This window comes from Anas platyrhynchos, chromosome 29 (assembly GCF_047663525.1).
Source record: "Anas platyrhynchos isolate ZD024472 breed Pekin duck chromosome 29, IASCAAS_PekinDuck_T2T, whole genome shotgun sequence".
NCBI classification, from domain to species: Eukaryota; Metazoa; Chordata; class Aves; order Anseriformes; family Anatidae; genus Anas; species Anas platyrhynchos.
Window position 1 is genome coordinate 3,841,591 of NC_092615.1, and position 20,219 is coordinate 3,861,809.

Below are 20,219 nucleotides of genomic sequence, written 5' to 3' on the forward strand. Positions count from 1 at the left end.
AACCTCCGCTTCTCCAGCCTGAACAGTCCCAGCTCTGAGCCTTTCATCACAGAAGTGCTGCAGTCCCTTCATCACATTTGTGCCCGCTTGTTGGACTCTCTCCAATAGCTCCATCTCTTGTACTGGGGAGTACAGCACTGGACACCGTGCTTCAGGTGTGGCCTCACCAGTGATGAGTAGAGTGGAAGGATCACCTCCCTTGACCTGCTGGCAATGCTCCTCGTAATGCAATCCAGAATACCATTAGCCTCGTTGCCACAAGGTCACATTCCTTGCCCATGTCCAACTTGGTGTCCGCCAGGACCGTTAGGTCCTTTTCTGCCAACTGCTTTCCAAGCTGGTTGGCCTTCAAAATGTACTGGTGTCTCATGTTGTTAAACACATAAAGATGTGTGATGCCTAATGCTAAAAGTAACATTCCTAGCTGTCATGGTTCGGAGGGAAAATATTAGAAAAAAAAAAGAATTGAAAAGCATCGTGGAAAAAATTCCCTTTATTTTTCAAATATGCAATCTTTATTAACACTGAAACTCACAGCATGAAGAGAAAGGCCTTGGAAATTAACATCGTCAAACTGCCAGAATGCTACAAACACGCTATATAGCAGTGATTTCCAGTTATTTCTTTCCTCCTTGGGTATAGTAAAAGGACATGATTTCAGGACAGATCATACGGGCAGATCTGGCTCCTGAGACAGTGTACACATATAACATACTTAATGTGATTCATGGCCTATTGTGTGAAATCCATATTCTTCATCTATTTTCTCTCTTTAAATTAATTTTGAAGAGATGTGTCCTAATCCAAGAGCTCCTCATGTACATATGCATTGAGATAACTCCCTATTTCATCCCAAATATTGCCCATCTGATCATTAGGAATAAATTGCTTGCCAAAAGGAGAAACTTAGATAATTTCTGCAACAAAAGCTGCTACTGCAGTAAAGACTGCATAAAATCACAAATATCTGATAATTTAAAAAGACAGCTGATAAAATGATTTCATATTGTCAGTTACGCAGTTTCAAAGGCTGATTTAGTACAAGGTCAGTGTTTGGGTTTGGAAAGAATACAAACACTTTCATGTCATTGGCTGGGCTCTTAAAAGACTGCCTCTTTGCAAGGTTAGATACATCAGGGACTGGAGTCCTTGGGATATATGCAGGGAATTCAAAGATGAATTGGAGAGTTCTCTCCACATGTTAAGTTCTAATTATGTCACCAGCAGGTACAACTCAAAAGCAGCATGCATTGAGCTCCTTCCTGACAAACCTTGCTTTAGAAGACTCATTACGGGAAAGATATGAAATAGCTTCTGCTGTTTTAAGGATAGAATTAATTATGCAAAACAAGTCAGGCATCAAAATTAAGTATGCAACTTCACAGAGTGAGAGTTTAGTATCTTCTTTCTCTTTTGGATTAGCAAAAAAAAGCAGTTAACTCTGTGTATATATGTATGTATTTGTGTACACGCGCCCCTTTCATATATATATATATATAAGCCTATATATATATTTATATCTCTCTCTATATATACACCGATATATATATACCTATACACACAAACACACACACACATATATACATAAACAAATTCCTAACAATACTGTCTGGGTATTGTAAACAGATAGACAATCCCAATCAAAAATTGGTTAACAACATGGGTAAACACCAGAGCTAAAAAATATGATCTGAATACTGAAATTCCCCACAGTAGACTGGTTTGCAGTATTCAAAAATGACTACTTGTTTGTGCTCCGTTAATCTTGTGTGGAAGGTAGGAAATCACAAATGGCCAGCCTTGGAGTGTGCTACTTTGTGGGAACAACTGAGGACATTTTGATGCAATGTGACATGGAGAGCCCCTTTTGTGGTATGTTTACATATCTGCTAACAGCAACTGAAAACAGGTTAGAGTCCTGCTGATTTTTACAGAAGTATCATTAGGATCCTTTCAGATAGCTTTTGAAAATGATCAAGCTAGGAGGACCCTTTGCAATATCTCTAAACCAGAAAGCACGTGCATATATTATAAAGCCAGAAGGGACCCTTACGATCATCTATTTTGACTCTAGGTATAACCCAAGACACAGACTTCCCAGAATTGATTCCTATTTGAGCTAGAGTCCAATCCATCAATCTTTTCTTCCAATTCATCCACCAGTTTGCCCTTTATATACAGGAAGTCTCTTCAGGATTAGAATTCAATGCTTTCTTGAGAAGTTGGACAAATAGTCTGCAAAAAGAAGAAAAGAAGAAAAACTAGATGCAATTCAATATGGACAAATAGAAATTACTATATTCAGGTAACAATAATCAGCAGCACAAACACAGGCTGGGAAATTACTAGCTAGGCAGCAGTTCTGCTTAAAATGATGTAGGAATTAGCATGGATTACCACTGCTATCGGTGCTGTCATGCTGTTGTGAAAAAATCAAGCATTTACTGGATTTTGTAAGCAGGTCTGTTCTTTATGATGGGTTAGACTCATGTCAGCTGAGCTGTGTTAATGGTAAGTTAGTGCTGTCTTAGCCCACTGCAGATACAAGCTAATGCAGTGTATCTTAAAACTCTTTGATTAAGATCCAGTCTTTGGATACAGCCATCTCATCAAAGTTAGAGTCTAACCTCACTAAGATTTAAGATAAGCTGAACAGACTTGAACTTGCTGTAGGTATGCGTCATGGACAGTTACCTTGATCAGCTGAAGCAGAGCATGCTGTTAAACTATGGTAATTTGAGTCTAAGATCTAAATCTTAATGTACGTGAAAGAGTCTTTCCTCAGTGCTTAGCACTAATAAATCTTTAGTTGGATTGTTGTGTCAAATTTTAGTTACTCCACTTTAAGAAAGATGTGAAAGAGTGAGGAAAAAGTCCAGAGGACAGGAATGTGAATGATTATTACCTGTGAGGGTATACTGAAAGAACTGGGTCTGTTTAGTCTAGAAAGGAGAAGAGCAGACATTATAATACCATTCATACAAGATAAAAATGCTGCAAAGAGGAGGATAATAATCTCTTATCCTACTCACTGGGACAGGACAAGAAATAATGTTCTTGCATTGTAACAAGAGAGATTTGTGTCAGAGAAGAAAAAAAAATGCATTGGAATGCTTAACTTGGACATCAGAAGAGCTTAACAAGCAGTTTTTTTTTTTTTTTTGGGGGGGGGGGGGGAGATTGTATTGGGTCTAGCTCTTGCTGCCTGGGAGCATAGGATGTCCTAGATGACTTCTTGGGATCTTTTTCAGTGCTATTTTCTGTAAGTCCCATAAAGACAGGAAAAAAAATATCCCATGTATGCTAAAAGTCATAGTAACTGCTCTCTATTCCTGGGTACAAACAGCAAGTAATTATGACCAAGAAGATTTGAGCAGTTGGATTTTGTTGTTTTAACATCTCAGACATTCTTGAGTGATGTATTCCTGTTAGTGCTATTTACAGTCCTACACCAAGAATGACTGTCCTAGAAGCTATTCTTATATTTTGAACATTTGTAATCCTTTAATTGAATGTGGAGAATAATAAACACTGCTGTGAACTAAGTGTTCTGGCCTTCTGCTTGACAGGTTTAGTTTTGCCTCAAAAGTTGGACTACAATAGTTTATAAAAATTAGAAAGAAACAAGTGGTAACTTTTCTCATTTTAGACTTAGCAACCTTGATATTGTAGCTACATTTCTAGCTATTATGGGGCAGGTAGCATCCATTTATTTGTTTTACAGCTACAGAAACCAAAACACAGATGTAAAATCATCGGTCAGAGTATGTGAACCAGTTTGGTCCCTGAGGTCCTGGACCCACAGGTGTAGCCAGCCTTCCCTCTGGGATACCTGACCTTGGGCACCCAATGGCAGGTAAAAATAAGAAAATAATGTTAACCAGAGCTCCTTCGGGTTCCTTCTGAGTTTGTCAGACTGATTATTATTATTTTTTTTTTAACTGGTTTTGGATAGGGAAGTGATAATCCAGCCAACTTAAATAGCATAGTTCAGGCATTAAGAGTGAGAAAACCCAAAGTGTAAGATAGAAATATTCTGTCCATGTTACTGTGGCAGAGATGAAGGTGATTAATGCAAAGGTACAGGATAGATTTTGTCATCTGTCCCTGCCTCTGAGCTGAAAAAGTACAAATCTGTACAAGGCAAATGTCCATTTGTAGAAGCCAAGGCCCACACTTGATTATCATCTCAGTTCGATACTTGATGAACAAGGATCTAATTCACATTTACCTCCTCCTTCCTTTTAAACAGAATTTTAATTGTCTAGATGTTATGCACAGGTCAGGTCCCATATGAAAGCCAACACTGATTGAACTGGGACATTTTTTTTGTTCCTGTTACATCTCTGTAACCAAGCAAAACTTAGGAAACAGTTACGACAGCTGCAAATGTCATCTTTTCCTAAGTTCAGCAGCATATTCCACACAATGCCAATTTCTTGGGCCATGTATATTCTAATTAAGAATTTATTATCTTCCACTGTTACCCAGCAGTCTTCCACTATCTCAGTTTAAAAACAAAACAAAACAAAACAAAAATAAATAAATAATAATAAAAAAACAACTGACCATCACCTTTCAGGGACCAAAATACCACTGGGTTATACAGTTGCTCTTAGTTGCTTTTACTGATGACAGTCTCAGGAGAGGAAGGGTGCACTGCACCACACAAAGCATGCAGGAGGTCAAAATCTATACATCTAAGAATGTTTTAGCTGATGGGATAGGAATAATATTTGTGAAGAACAACCAGATACGTAACTGCACAACAGCAGCTTGCCCCTGCTAGCATAGATCTCTTGTCAGAACAAGTAACCTGCCTCCAGTGCTCAGGAAACAGCCTGCTGCTGTGAAGTCTGGGGCCAACTACTACTAAGCAGGACTACAGTACAATTCTTCGGTGTTATCTGTTTTTATCTGAAAGAGATGCATTTGACTGTTTATCTCAGATTCCCGCCTTTATTCCAACCCATAAACATAGAAAACTGTGTTTACCTACAGGCTGTGGAACGTGGCAGCACAAATGTATAACCCTGCAAGTCCTGAAGGACCAAAAAGAGCCTCAGGATCTGGCTTTGGGCACCTCAAGAAATGTGTTCTAGGAAGTTTTTCTTACACTGAGGAGCTAAAGACAGGCAGGCGTGATTGCAGTTGGAAAAGCTGCCTCGAACAGATGGATCTGGGGTCTTCTGTCCTGTGGTCCACTTAGAGGTGCCTGTCAGTGTATGGCAAGGGCTTTTGGATGGAAAGGATCATTCTGGGAAGCCAGGGTAGAGGGGTTCAAGAGATGTACTGAGTCTGGAGTAATGAGCAGACTGGTTGATATCCTCAATCAAGTTTAGATAGCTCAGCTGTGCCAGGAGGCTGTTTGCTGCTGTTTCTGGCCTTTCAGAAGTAGAATAGTTACAATAGAGTAGCCCCAAAACTGTGGAGCCTTTCCATCTTCAAAGTTGGGTCTTAGATACTCATTTTCTGGATGTTCGTGGAGATGACCTGAAGATTATGAAGCAAGTCCTGCTGGTCCTGTTTACTGATGTGAGACATGAGGACTCTGTTCCTCTGTTCCATGGAAGGGGGATAGAGCACAGACAAAGCAGGTCCCTACTTGTTGCTTGGACCTATGAGATGATCCAGATGTCATGTGGGCTTATGCCCATGTGTGAAACAGAAACTGAACTCAATTTGGTAGGAACTGAGACATTTATCCTGATGAAAACTACATTTATAAGTTTGGGGTCTGGCATCTTCTACAAGTGCTGAGAAGCGATTGTGCACTGTCTAGAAAAGATAAAGAGCTGTAGAAAGACCAAGAGATTTTGAAGCACATTCTTGAGCACTGTGATTGAAGGAAAGGTGCTTCTGAAAATAGCCAAAGATGGCTGAACAAACTGTTTCCTTGGAGTTTTATGATGAGGAGTTTTCTGAGAGAAACTGGGGTAGCAGGAAGTCATCCCTGGCATGGAGGCACCATCCAGCTACTCAGGTGGACAGACTGGTCGTGACCTATGCAGTTCCCTTCTGGTTTCAATAAGAGAACAGATTTCTAAAAAGAAACAAAGTTAACTGCTGTTTGGCAGAGCTTTGTAGAGGGGAGAGCTGGTTCAGAGGCTCAATAACAGATCTAATCAATTCTTTAATTGCTGCTTTCACGATCCTTTAGCTGCTGCCATTAATAAAAGGCCGGTATGACCTCTATTTGTACTACCAGCCAGCACAATAAGCCCTGTCTCTGCTGTACGGTGCCACATTCCTTCAGGAGCTTGGCGACATTAATACCTACAGCCAGAAAGGTTGCCAGAGGAGCAAGAAGCCTTCAGGAAGCATTAGTGGTGTTACTGTGCAAACACCAGGACTGTGAGCAAGGAGGACACTGGGTTTACCATAAACACTTGCCAGTGAAGAGTTGAACAGGAGTGCTGGGGCTCTCCAGAGATCTCCAAACGGCCAATGCTAAAAGCTTTACATGCTCAGGGGAAGCCACTGACCAAATAAAGGCTTTGCTACTCTGCAGCTGTTTCCTGCAGGAAGGAGACATCATGGCAATATTCTGGTCCCAGTCCACAGGTGGTGGTGTCACCAACCCACTTTGTCACTTAACTGTGCTCATACTTAAGCTCAGAAATGAGGGAGCTCAGTCCAGCTCATTCACTGAGTCTTACTTACTCAGGTCAAACTCTTGGATCCCGATAAGAATGACTAAATCAGGCTTTTGTGGAACAAAAGTTTCTTTGCAGTTTAATTTTCTCTTCTTTAATGTCAGTTGGAAAGAGATAGGGGAGAAATGGGATCAAGTGGGAGAGGGAGGAGAAAAGTGTAGATCTTTGTAGATCTTTGAAAGTGGATCTTTCTCTGTTCTCCAGAATGTCCTCCAAGACTTCTTTTTCAAGTCTTGGCTTTTTACAGCATTAATTTGCTCTCTGCTGCCTTATTTCACAATGCTGTCTCACTTCTGGGGTGCCAAAGGGTGTCGTTCTGTGGGCAGACCAGGTGGGAAGGCTGCTGTTTCTCCTCTATCACAGAATTACCAAGTTCGCAGTCCTGTGCATCCAGCTCGTGCCGGGAGAGATGCTCCACAATGCCAGCACCCAGAGAATCCCCCAGGACATTGGTGGTCGTTCTAAGGCGGTCTCTGAAAAATCAGGGAGAAAAATGAAATGCAGCTTCTTAGTATCAGCTAAGGGGATAAGAATATTTCAAGAAACACGAAGTTTTCTTCAATGATTTTTTTTTTGACTTTTCAAGTCACTCTAATAATTGGCATTTCAATATTTACAGAGAAATTACTCCCAGAGAGCTGTCCTACATTGCTAGCCTGAGTACAAGCTTCACATTCATTCCTGTTCTGTTGCATTCCCAATATCTCAATGAAAATTTTTGGACTTGCCACAAAATCACAGAATCACAAAATCACAGAACAGACGAGGTTGGAAGGGACCTCTGAAGATCATCTAGTCCAACCCCCTTGCCAAGCAGGATCACCTAGAACACTTTGCACAGGATGGCATCCAGGCGGGTTTTGAATATCTCCAGAGAAGGAGACTCCAAAATCTCTCTGGGCAGCCTGTCCCAGTGCTCTGTCACCCTCACAGTAAAGAAGTGCCCCCTTATATTTGTCTGGATCCTCTTGTGCTTCAGTTTGTGTCTGTTGCCTCTCGTCCTGTCACTGGGCACAACTGAAAAGAGACTGGCTCCATCCTCTTGCACCCTCCCCTCATATAAGTTATATACTTTAATGCGGTCTCCTCTCAGTCTTCTCTTTTCCAGGCTAAACAAGCATAGTTCTTTCAGCCTGTCCTTTTACATCAGGTGCTCCAGTCCTCTAATCATCTTAGTAGCCCTTCTATGTCCCTCTTGTACTGGGGAGCCCAGAACTGGACACAATACTCCCAGAGGAAATGAGGAAAATGAGGAAAAACATTGTTACTGTGGATCCACAGAGATGGATTCCTCTCCAAAGGCCTGCTCAAGCCTTTCTGCAGATTTAGATGAGCCTTGCCACATCCATTATAATTCAGTTGTATTTGTTTTATGAATTCAGAAATTCTAATGCAAACCTATCCCAAAGGACCACCCCCAAAAAAAACCCAAAATATTAGATCATGTGTCTGAGAGCATCGTCCAAATGCATTCTTCAATCTGGTTCCTAAGAACGCTCCTGTGAAATCACTTCTCCCAAGGTTTGAAAGGGGAAGAAAGCAGAAAAGGAGCAATGTAGCTGGCTAGCTGCACCCCTCTATGACCTCCTCAACTTTGTACAGGCCGGTCTTATCCCACCTGCCTTGTTTGGTAGGGCAGAACCAGCATCACTTTGCAGCATGAATTTGCGTATTACTGGCACAACCTGTCCCTATCAGCCTGCAGATTGTTTCTGATAATTATCTTGTTAGATAAACCAAACAAAGGACATTCTGCTTGGTCACCAAGCTGGTCTGTACATGAACTTGGTCACTGAGGTCTATGGTGAAGACTCTAGCATGAACAGAGGCTTACTGTGCAAAGGTCTCATGGATATGGGTGTGTTTCAGGCCTCAGGTTACTGAGTCTGCTTGTAGCAGAGACACTGGGAATGCAGATGAACTCTGTAAACATTGGCAGAAAGCACAGAGAAATGCATGCTGCTGAGCAGAGAACTCACAGAAACCAGTCCACAGCGATGATCAGTGTAATGTCTTCTGTAGGCAGCCCCACTGATGTCAACACTATGACCATGGTCACCAGTCCTGCCTGGGGAATACCTGCGGCTCCAATGCTGGCTGCCGTGGCAGTGATGCTGGAGGGAAGAGGAAAGCACAGCTATCAGCAGAGGGAAGAAAACAGGCAGTCGCATTTGCAGAAGTGTCAGGAAGTATCTCAACGTATTATTTACAAACCATCTGGGCAACCCTTCTGCTCTGGTCACAGAGCAGGATGGTGACATCGACACAACACCCAAGCTTCCCCTGCAGGCACCTACCCATCATGGACTGCACACTGCAGCTCTAAGGGATGGCCCAGACTTGGAAATCCAATAAAGGCTCGAGGGGAGCCTCCAAGATGTGGCACCCAAAACCACATTTACTTATACACCTGGAGGTTTCACCTTCCTTTTCCATATTTTTTTAATCTCATTGTATCTTCTGAGCAAAGGAGGAACTTGAAAGCACCTCAGATAAGCCAACAAATCTGGAATCCCTCCTGTAGCCCCATAACTCTTTAAAAAGTCACCTTATTGTGATGATCTGCCCGAAGTCAAGTTCATAGTTGTTGACTTGTGCAATGAAGATGGCTGCAAGGGCCTCGTACAGAGCAGTGCCATCCATGTTAATTGTAGCTCCCACAGGCAGAACAAACCTCGTGATGCGCCTGTCCACACCATTGTTTTCTTCCAAACACCTGAAGGTGATGGGCAGAGTCGCTGAGCTGAAAGGAATTTACAAAACAACATGAATTGGGTATATGCTGACTGTGGAAGAGGGACTAAGCCTCTGCCTGGTTTATGACCTTACCCACCTGCTTTTTCACCCTGCCATGTGAGCCAGAGGCCAGATGCTGCTAGGAGAAAGAACAGTCTAAGCAAGGGTTCCTCAGATATGCTGCACGCTGCAGTTGCACGTTCAGACATGACTTTCCTCAGGGGCTGGGCAGGGGCTGTGTGGCCCTGAAGCTGGTGAAGCTGGTACAACACCAAAAGAAGGTGATTCTGGGGAATTCTGGGTACATAGGACAGAGCCTCAAGACCAAAACTCCTCTTCCAGCTATTAAAAAACTTGAGTCCTCTCTCTTCCCCAGCTCAGTGCATAAGACAAGAATGACCCAAGTGTGAGAATATATCTTGCAGCAAAAGCAGAGAATTGTTTCTGAAAGAGAACACGAGCAAGAAAAATGCTGTGTGTTTCAGTGTGAAAATGCACGTGGGAGAGACTCTGTGCTTGCCAGGAAATGAATACGTCAAGAAACACCACTTAATAATACAACAGCAACCTACAATCTGTTGCTTTGGTTGTGTGAGTCACCGAACATTTGTTTGTGCCTTTGCCTAGGCTTCCTGTGAGTTTAATGCCAGCTGCACACAGTCTGTGTGCCTGGAAAACAGAAATGTGCAAATGTGTGCAAGTACATGTGTGTGGAGATATGTGCACGGGGAATAATGCTGGAATTGAGGGGTGATTGATTTGTCTTTTGAGCTCGGTATTTCAGTGCTGCAAAAAGAGCCTCCACCGTGCTTGGTGAGGAGGACTGTGGGTCACGCACTGGTGGTTAGAGATGGCAACACAATTAGGGCTCCTGAACAGGGGAGTGGGAATCCTTCCACTCTCAATTGAGTAGTGCTAGAAATGGTGAGACCTCAGCACTGCACTGAGGGCGATGGAAGTGCTGAGAAGCAGCCCCAGAATATCCACACCGTACTTCTCCCCAGGACTATATGGCCATCATACCTTGAGGAGGTGCCCAGGGCTGTGATGAGGGCCTGCAGAAGCCCTGCAATGAATACCCAGGGGTTCCTGTGGGTGACGATAAAGTAGAGCAGCGGCAGGATGCAGAGGGCATGGATGAGGAGTCCAACGATGACAGTGAGCGTGTACATCCCCAGCTGGCCCCCCATCACTGCAAGGTCATCCATCTCCAGGATTTTGCCAGCAATTAAAAACATGATCCCAACTGGGGCATACCTGTGGCAGAAACACAAGGACAATTCTCAGAACTGACATCCACACTTCATACTTGCTTCAATGCATGCTTTCTGGACATATCCTCAATAAGCTGCCACACCAGAAGTGTGCTAGTTAGTGGATGATGCTGCTGGTTTCTTTTCTGGCAATGTGAAAAGATCTTGGACTTGTTTGCTGTGCAGTCAAAAAACAGCACTCGATGCTCTTTTGGGGAACTGCTGTGTGCACACAGCATGTGGTGAAGGTTTCCTCCTCCTTCCAGGTTCCTACACATCTCCTCAACACTTCTTGTAGCACTGCTAGTGGAGGTTATACAGAGGAGTTTGCACAGTCCCTTCCTTTCCTAACAGAGCCTGGGCTGAGGGTGTCCTTTTTACCGAGAGGCACAGAAAGTTACAGAAGTAAAAGGGAAGGAGGGAGCAGAAGCAATATTGTCCTGCATGCTCTGGGATATCAGCCTTGTTATCTTTAGAGGTTCATGTACAGGGAATAGGAACATACAGAAAATCCAGAGCTAGTATAGTTTGGACTGGGCATACCAACACCTGTGAAGGCAGCTGTGGCTTGTATGAAACCTCTTTTTGAGGTGCAGTGGTAATTTTACCTTGCTGGGCAGCTAAACTCTACCACAACCGCTGGGAAAGGGGAAGGAGAGGGGGGGCTCTTGTTATGAAGACGTCTGCCCTCCCAAACAACCACTACACATACTGAGGCCCTGCTTCCCAGGATGTGGCTGAACATTGCTCATTGATGGGAAATAGAGAATAATTTATTTTTGCTCTCTTATGAAGTCTTTTTTTTTTTTCCCCTTTAATTAAATTATCCTTATCTCAACCCATGAGACTTTCTTTTTCTTTGCAGCATACTTTCTCCTCAGAAGAGGAGGGGGAATGAGACAGCGGTTGTGGTGGAGTTAGCTGCCCAGCAAGGTAAAACCCCACAGCTACGCTGCTATCCTTTCCATTCCTTACAGGTTTTTTCCCCCCATAACAATGCATCTCATGAGCAGCAGTGAGGCTGCACAAGAAGGAAGTCATGACACACACATGGAGAATATCATGGGCACTAAACTAAACATGGACAAATAACTGGACTAAAGAAAATCACAGCTCCATGGCCACACCTCTCAGGACTTGGCCTCTACAGCTCGGGAGCTCACATGCAATTCATGCACAAGGCTCAGAGGTCCACATGCCAAACTCCAACTTAGCGTAGGAGGTTTGGAAAAGTTTCAGGAAAGGATTTCACAAATATTTCATTTCCTCTGACCTTTTTCGCAGAAGACACTCTTGGCTGCAGGTTATGACCAGATCTCCCTAGGAAAAAGAAGCTCCTGGGAGATGCTCTGCAGACTGTGGCTTCAGGAAGGAGTGCTGAGCCTCAGGGGATACTCCTGCCTCCTATACCAGCAGGATTTTGTTAAGTCAGGAGATGTCTTCAAACATTACTGTGTATGTGCACAGGCAGCTTCCTAAGTGCAACCAATATCCTATCCATCAACACCCTGCCTTTCTTTGCTGGAAGAGGCAGTTGAAGGCAGTTTGCAATTGTCTCTGGGAGTAGCGTGCAGGTCCACTTGTTCCACTGTGCTCTCCCTTTCTTGCCCTTAGGCAACTCTTATCTCCCCTTAAGAAAGCAAGGCCCCAGATTTTGGCTTGTCCATGGAGAAAAAGATCCCAGAGGGGCTGGAACTCCCCAGGCAGTGAATTTCTCTGCCGTGAGCTCAGGGTTCCCCTTTATTTCTTTTTGTGTAAGACCTGTCCCTCTGTGCCCAGGATGTTTCTCTACAATACAAGACCGTGACTAGAAAACCAGGGAAAGAAAGCTGGAGTGATCAAAAATAGGGGTGAGGATGTGGGGCTAACAGATCATTCCCTGTCAGGCATTTCCTTGTATTCTGCCAGCCCCATATCTTTCCTGTCTCACGGTACCTACCACAAGATCCTATTCAGAGCTTGAGTTTTAGATAGGTAAGGAGCTTCAAATAAGATTTGTTAAAATGCTGTTTTCTAAGACGACTCATTGCAGCAATGCCTTGCTTATCTGAACCACGTAGTACAGTCAGCCTTACACAGGAAGCACCAAACAGCTGAGCTCTAGAGGAGCCGGGGCCTGGGAGACCTCAAACTGAAAGGCAGTAATTTTTAGATGATCTTGCCAACCCAGGTCCACTTTCACAGCTAATGCATACAGGTGTCACCCTGAGTGGCAGGAAACTGGCAGTAGGTTATTGTGACTCAAAGCTAAGTCAGACTCCTGAAACATAGCTGGAAGGAAAGCTTTCTGTGGGAAAGCCTCACACCCTACCCCTGTTGGTAAGGCTAAGAGATCTTCCACTTCAGCTCTCTGGTCTTCCAAGGATGTTTCCAGCAGCCTCAAGGAAAGCAAGTCCTGGTGTACCTGATATTTCTAAGGTAAAAACAAAAAAAACAGGAAATGAAATGTGAACAAATATCCCATCCAGACTTTTCCCTCCAGCCTGATGGAGCCAAAGGAGAGCTGTGCCCATCTGCTTTTCCTGTGCATGTCATCCTTAATGCTACCCCATTTCTCATCAGGTCAGCGGAAACTGCACCTGCAGACCTCCTGCTCCAACCGGCCGTGTTCCTCACCAGATGATAATGGCCACCAGCCTCATGATGGCTTCGTTGAGGCAGTTAAAGAACTCCCGCAGGGCCCGTCCCTTCTGCTTCATGCTGCCGATCACCAAACCGAAGCACATGGAGAACACTACCAGCCCCAGCGCGTTCACCCCATTGGCTGAGCCTGGGATGGGAATGACTTCTTCAAAGGTCAGCACCTCGGAGATGGTCCCCAGGGCATGAGTGACGTTCTCCAGGATGCCAGTGAAGTTCTCAGGCACAGGGAGTGGAGTGGTTGTCACACCTGCTGTGACATTGCTGCTGTGGAGAACGGTTCTGGTGAAGACCCTGGTGCTGTACTGCGTCTTGTACTGAAATGACACAGATTATCAGATGCACTCACAGGCCCTTGTTCAGAAGCTTAGGACAACATGCTAGACTATTGCATTGCTTCCTAAAGAGAGGAGAGTATGGCAAGTTCTTACTGACCTCTGTGGGAAACTTGCCTTGTGTGTTCTCAGTCTCCCTGGCTTAGTGCTTTCATTGAAATGTTCACAGAGCTTAAGGTCAAAAGAGATCACTGGAGCATCTGGAGGACTTCACCTAGATACCATTTACTGACTCGGGTATGGTTGTATATTGCTAAAGCATCCTTTTTGTTAATCTCAATTTAAAAATATTGAGAGACCAAATTCTGTACTGCCCTGGATTGTTTGTTTCACTGTTAAAATCTGCATCGACTTTTCCATATGAACTGTTGCTCTCATTTTACAGTCATTATTACTTCTAATCTCATGCCTCCACCTTGGGCATGAGATCCCTTGATCCCTTTGATATGATTGTTCTCTCCTTTGGATGTATTTATACTCTTGCAAGACAAAGACTCTTTCTTTATTTGATAGACTAAACAGACTGAGTCCCTGAAGTTGTTCACTTATGACCAGTTTTGGTCATACGTTATTTGAACAGTTTTTCTCTGCACTGTAGTTCTTCTCTGTAGCCTTCTAATGTTTAAGAACTTTAAAAGGGAGGTAGTTTATCTGTGTTCAGCATTTCTCTTTGCAATTAGAGATACTAATACAAAATGAACTACTTCCTTCTCTGTTTGGAAATCCTAGGCTCATGTAGGACCATTTAACCATAGAATAAAAGTTCACAGTCACTGATGTTCTCCGCAATATCCCCACACCCTTTTCAGAGACCCTGCTTTCCAGGATATGGTCTCCCTCTCTGTAGGACTCTTCACACTCCTTGTTCCTAGACATGTGATTTTTTTTTTAAGTTGCATTCAATCACAGTTTACCAAGTTTAGCAAAAAAAAACAACAAACACACAGGATTACTTGTTGGACAAATACTTCTAAAATTGCTCTTCCCTCTAATACCAAACACCATGACTGCAGCAACCTGTTACTTACCATCAGGCGAAGGTGTCTATCTTGGAGCACAGCTAGGGAACCCCCAGCTCTGAGGCCCAGATATTCTGGCTCCTCTTTATACTTCTGGAACCCTTTATACTGCTTCCAAGGGCACTAGCACTATGGAAGAGACAAATCCTTGGAGAATCTGTTCCCACTTTACTTCCAGTCCAAATCTGCTAACTGAGGTTACACAAATTCTTCCTAACTTTTAGTGTGGAATGAGATGGAAGCAGGAAACCAGAGTTGCTCTGCTCTATCTACTCCAGGGTTTGAAGCCCCCCATGTACAGACAGCCTAAAAAACTTGCATGAGGGATGCTATAATACAGGCTAATGACTGCAATGCCCCTTCTTGAGCAGTTGGAGTTAGAGAAATTAAAAAGCAGTAAAAAAGCAAACTTTGTTCTCATCCCTCAGAGAAGTAGGCTGGACCATTGCCTACTGAACAGGGCACCAAGAAAGGTGATAGGTTAGATGGGTTTTCATACCTGTTTGAAGCAGGCTTCTACCAGGTTGGGCGGGAACATATTCCTGCAGTAGATAAAACAAGGAAAGAGTTAATTGTCCTGTTTGACTAGCAAGCAAACATGGGCTTTATAGAATGGTCCCAAGACAGACCCCTGAGGGACACCACTTGTCACTGGCCTCCACCTGGACATAGAAACATTGACCACCACTCTCTGGGTGTGACCTTCAAGCCAATTCCTTATCCTCTGAATGGTCCACCTTTTGAATCCATCTCTCTCCAATTTGGAGATGAGGATGTCATGTGGGACCACGTCTCTGGTCTTTGCTTCTTAATATCCTGACAAGCAAAAAGGGAGAGGCTGAGCACCTCAGAGTTAAGCTTACAAAATGGTAAGAATGGATTGACTTTCCCATATGTTTAGGATGAAAATTTCCGTTTTGTTTTTCCATAGAAAATTCTGAAGTTGGGACTTTTCAGTCCATTGCAAAACAACACTTAAAAAATATAACTTTGGAATTTCCCACAGAGCAGGAACACCCAGCTGCCAGTAACATTCCCACACTTTTTTTCACAGACCCTGATCACAGATGCTGCACAACTTGGGGTTCACAAATCTGAAAGAATATAAAAGTATCTGTACTATCCTCTCTTTCTTTATGGTGTTAGCTTTAATAAATAGCATTTAAAATTTTTATTTTACACAGTCTGAGTACCTTTTTTACTGGGATCATTAATAAACCAGCACTACCTGATGCAAAACAGCTGGTTAGCAGAATGGGCCTGATTTGCTCAAGTGTAAACTCAAGCATGGTACAAAGGCTGTAGCTCTGCAGGAAGGTGATAATCCTGTCCTGACTGCGCTAAAAGTAGCAGGCCGGGCAAAGACCTCTTTCTACTCAGCCAAAGACCTCTTTCTCTGACAGTGCATTCCAAAAGCTGTGACACTTCAAAAGGACATTCAGTGCAGGAATGTACTCTCACTGATATGGACTCACATGAGACCAGCTTGTTCACCTACCTCACCAAATCCATGAAGGCATCTGTGGTCTGCACTTGCTCAATTCTGCCTTCTCGGTGAAGCTTGTCCTTGGATCCTTTCCCTGGGTGGATGATGATCACCATGAGGATGCCAATGAAGACTGCTATGATTGTGGTCACCATGTAGTAGACCACAGCCCGCATCCCCATCTTCCCTGAGGCTCTGCCATCCAGTGAGGCCATTCCTATGTAGGCAAACAGTCAGACAAGGTGAGAAGGTCTATTATCTTAGAGGTCTATTATCTATCAATCTTATATTATGTTAATATAAAACTTCCTCCTAAAGCTATCAGAAAGGAAATAACATCCAACCCCAGTACATTGGATCTTTAAATTCATAATCACAGAATCACAGAATCACAGAATTTCTAGGTTGGAAGAGACCTCAAGATAATGGTGGGATGTTTCAGGGGTGGAATGTATTGCAACTCTTTACACTGCCTGAAAGTTTGCTGGCTGGGGTATCTTCTGTGAAGACCTGGATGAAACAGGCTCTCCAGCTGGTGATCAACTTCAGTTCTTTGGACTGACACAAATTAACCTCTCCTAGGCTACTGGAAGCCTGAATCAGATTTGGGCAACACACTTTGATGTTTAAGGTTATGTGGAATGAAATCACAGAATCACTGAGTGCTTAACGTTGGAAGGGACCTCTGTTGGTCATCTTGTCTAACCTTTCTGCACAAGCAAGGACACCTAGAGCAGGTAAATCCTTGCTAGTGCTCAAGAGTTGGGCATTGGAAACACCACATTGTGCCTTTCCCAGTCTAATGAGAAAGCAAAAGGTCTTCTGCTGCTCTTTCCCACTACTGAGTCAGCGGGGGTTGAGTGTAAATCATGGTCACTACAGCTGTAGGTTTAGGCTTGTCACTATTAGCCCACCTTATCCCAACACCTGCAGTTGGGACACAAAGGGGTACTCTGACAACAAGCATAGTCTTGGCTGAAAGCACCAGAAAGCTCTGCTCACCTGTAATCAAGCTAGAGACAATGAGAGGAAGAACCAGCATCTGGAGCATACGCATCAGCAGCTCTCCTGGGAAGGAGAAATACTTGATCTGGCGATAGGTCAGCTGGTAGGGCCGAAGGGAAAATGCCAGGATGATCCCTGTGAATCAACAAAGAATGAGAATGGAAATGGAAAAGTGTGATCCAGTGGTCTGTCCCTCAGTCAGTCCTACAATATGGCTTTCCTTTTCCTCTTCTCCTTTCAGCTTCTCCCCTCTGCAAAGGAGTCAATGCTCTTCCTTTTCCAAAAGGTTATGTTCCAATTTTTACTGTATGCTTTCTCTCCCTTTGACATATCTGTATGCACAGGAGCCTTGTGCTGAACCACAGGCGTACCACTCCCTGCTGTATTGTCTGCTGCTCCTCTGGAGTCTGTTCCTAGGAAGCTCATTACCACCAAAGAGATGTGACTGCCCACCTTGTTAGCCCAGGGACCTTGTCCAGCCACCTATTAGAGCTGAGTTCAGCCAGCCTGGATTAGAAGTTAGGGACAATCCACTCTCTGCTTGGCAGCTTTAGTTTGCACAGTATCACAGACCAGTTGTCTGCATCAGTTCCCCCTTTTTGTACTGTGAAACTAAACTTGTAGGATGCTTTTTGGCTTACAAAACACAGCACAGATAAGTGGTTTCAGGAGAACTCTGACAAGCCTGCTGCATGTAGAGTTCAGCTTGAGGCTGGCCAGCTAGCAGCAGTCAAAATGCTGTCCAAATCAGAAGAGCTCTTGCATGCAAGACAACAGCCCTTGCAGAGGGGGAGTGTGAGGGAGTCTTTGCTTCTGGCTGGAGCTTAGGGAGATTCCACAACAGAAACAGTTTGCTGATCTAGCTCTACTAATCCTCACAAAAAAAATCACCCAGGTTTGCTCAGAGGCTTCTTGTGAGTGCAGCTATATACAGAGGGGCTCTCCAGCTTCACTTCCCCAGCTGATTTATTATGATAAAGTAAAACCTTTGTGGGATAAACTTTTCCCCACATTTATATTTGGTGCCCACCACCTGCCCCTAAGCCCACCACCAGCTCCATACCTAATAAGACTGCAGCGATGGTGAAGAGGACGAAGGCATTTCTCCTGAAGAAGCTCTTGGCGCTCTCGGCGGTGATGCTGTGCATCCGTTTCTTGGCCCGTGCTGCCCGCTTCTGCACCGCCTGCCGGAACCTCTGGACCCGTCCCTCAGCACTGAGCCTCTTGGCTGCATCCTCGTTGAGGAACAGGCTGTTGACGTGGCTCTGCTCGCTCATGGCTGGCACGGCCGCTCGATCCCCAGGGCACGGCTCTGCCTGTGCTGGGCAGGGAGGAACACGGGAAAGAAAGCATAAGCTGCAGTACCTGACACCTTGCCTTCATTTTCAAGTCATTTCTCTGGGACCCTGAGCATCCTTATTTAGTGTTGAATAAGGAACTGGCCTCGGTGTGAGGTGTCAAAAGGACCACTGCAGCCTTGTCACAACTGTGGCCAGGTAGGTGCTCTGGTGTCTCTGGAGAAGCTCTGGCTTCTGTAGCCCACTTGCACCAAGGAGCAGCCCATAGTGGCCTGGGGAGCCAGAAGGGGCTCCACAGCCACTTAAGTTTGTTCTTAGACATTTATCAGTTTGCACAGAAATTAGTTTTTATCATCTGGCAATAAAACCAGTTCCAGTACACAAACTGGCTCCATAAATACTAAGATTGAGATCAAACCCACTCCAAAGGATCAGTTCTGCTCCATTACCTACTGGCCACAAGGCCTGGAGCAGTCTCTTTACTGTTCTTTCTTCATTTTTCACTATTATTCCTATATTCCTCAAACAAAAAGAACAAGGGAGATACACTTGCATATCAATTGAAACTGGAGTGCTAGGAGGCACCAATAATCCAACACTTCTTATCATTTGGAACATTACTGCCTACTATGCATATGCCAGTTCCCTACTGTCACTGTGCCTTGGCAAATATGACCTGAAAATGATTATTTTTTCCAAGAGTTCACAAAGAAAATATGACTAGATGAATCCAAACAACTCTAAAAGCACGAAGTCACCTTAGTACATCAGCAGGTGCTGAGAGAAGTTTCTTTGGAGATGCAAGTCAAATAACAGCCACTCCAGTGGCAATCCTAATTTTAAGTCAAAGAAACCATCACACGTTGGGATTATAGCTCTATACAATACATATCTAGTCTCTGTCATTTGTACCCAGATAAATATCTATAATGAATCAAAGGCATCACCTAAAATAGCCATCATCAGTTCATGGTATGACTTGTTTTATTTGGACTCTTTTTTAAAAAAAAAATACATATATATATATATATAATTTTAATAATGACACTGAATTATTAAATGTTTTCATCTGTAACTGAGTTGATATTGAGAAGCAGATTTTAAAATATGTTTAAGAACCAGGAGATGCAAAAGATGCACTGATTCTGAAAATCCCTCCAGATGTCTCTGCTGCCCTAAAATCTAACCACCTTTAAAAGAAGGCATTAAGTATACAGGCTTTAAGCCACACAAGAATAAAGCTAGGTAATTAATCAATCAATTTTTCTTCCTCAATGCCTGGCCTCACAACTGAACCAAACTCTGAATACAAGGTCTGGAAAAATCACTGTTAACACACGGTGTAAGCTTATTTTTGGATCACTTTTTCAACATTATCGTTTTCTCCTGGGCTAGAAACACAACTGCATGTCAGATGAGATGAAGCAGAGGATGTATGTTTCCTCCTCAGCCCAGGGAAAGGGAGAGAGATACCTTAACCTACTCCCCTAAGGGACAGAGAAAACTGGTGGAAATGCAGGGGAGGTGCAGGGATGGACCTGTACAGCCAGAACTGGTCCCAGTGCCAACGAGGGGAGAGGACTGGTCTGAAGGTCTCAGAGCAGAATTGACTTAAGACAGGCAGATCCAGAAGATGAAAGCTCTAGCAGTACAGAAAGGCCACCACAGCACACAGTGCCCGACTTCTTTGTGGATTACACTTCTACAAGGGCATCACCAGGGCTGGCTGGAGGCAAGGAGATCCCATGTAACAGGCAGCAAGGGAAGGCATGGGGCCCAGCTCGAGACTGG

At 43.9% G+C, this 20,219-nt stretch overlaps 1 protein-coding gene across 17 annotated transcripts in view; it reads right to left on the minus strand.

Annotated features, from left to right (window-relative positions):
- Positions 1-475: 475 nt before the first annotated feature.
- SLC1A6 (solute carrier family 1 member 6) overlaps positions 476-20,219 on the minus strand; it is a 39,849-nt gene continuing 20,105 nt past the window's right edge. For 4 of the 17 annotated variants that reach the window (XM_027471991.3, XM_027471987.3, XM_027471988.3 and 1 more), the window contains 9 exons: positions 18,194-18,451; positions 17,128-17,265; positions 16,138-16,342; positions 15,139-15,181; positions 13,262-13,602; positions 10,416-10,649; positions 9,205-9,399; positions 8,636-8,770; positions 6,708-7,129 (listed from right to left, as the gene is read on the minus strand). In XM_027471991.3, coding sequence (XP_027327792.1) covers positions 6,931-7,129; positions 8,636-8,770; positions 9,205-9,399; positions 10,416-10,649; positions 13,262-13,602; positions 15,139-15,181; positions 16,138-16,342; positions 17,128-17,265; positions 18,194-18,407 — 1,704 coding nt within the window. In that variant the 5' untranslated portion in view covers positions 18,408-18,451 and the 3' untranslated portion in view covers positions 6,708-6,930. Of the gene's footprint in view, positions 2,236-2,905; positions 2,943-6,380; positions 6,519-6,707; positions 7,130-8,635; positions 8,771-9,204; positions 9,400-10,415; positions 10,650-13,261; positions 13,603-14,648; positions 14,758-15,138; positions 15,182-16,137; positions 16,343-17,127; positions 17,266-18,193; positions 18,452-19,186; positions 19,257-20,219 lie in introns of those variants that run through there. The other 13 variants (XM_027471985.3, XM_038169191.2, XM_027471990.3 and 10 more) reach the window with 9 other exon arrangements.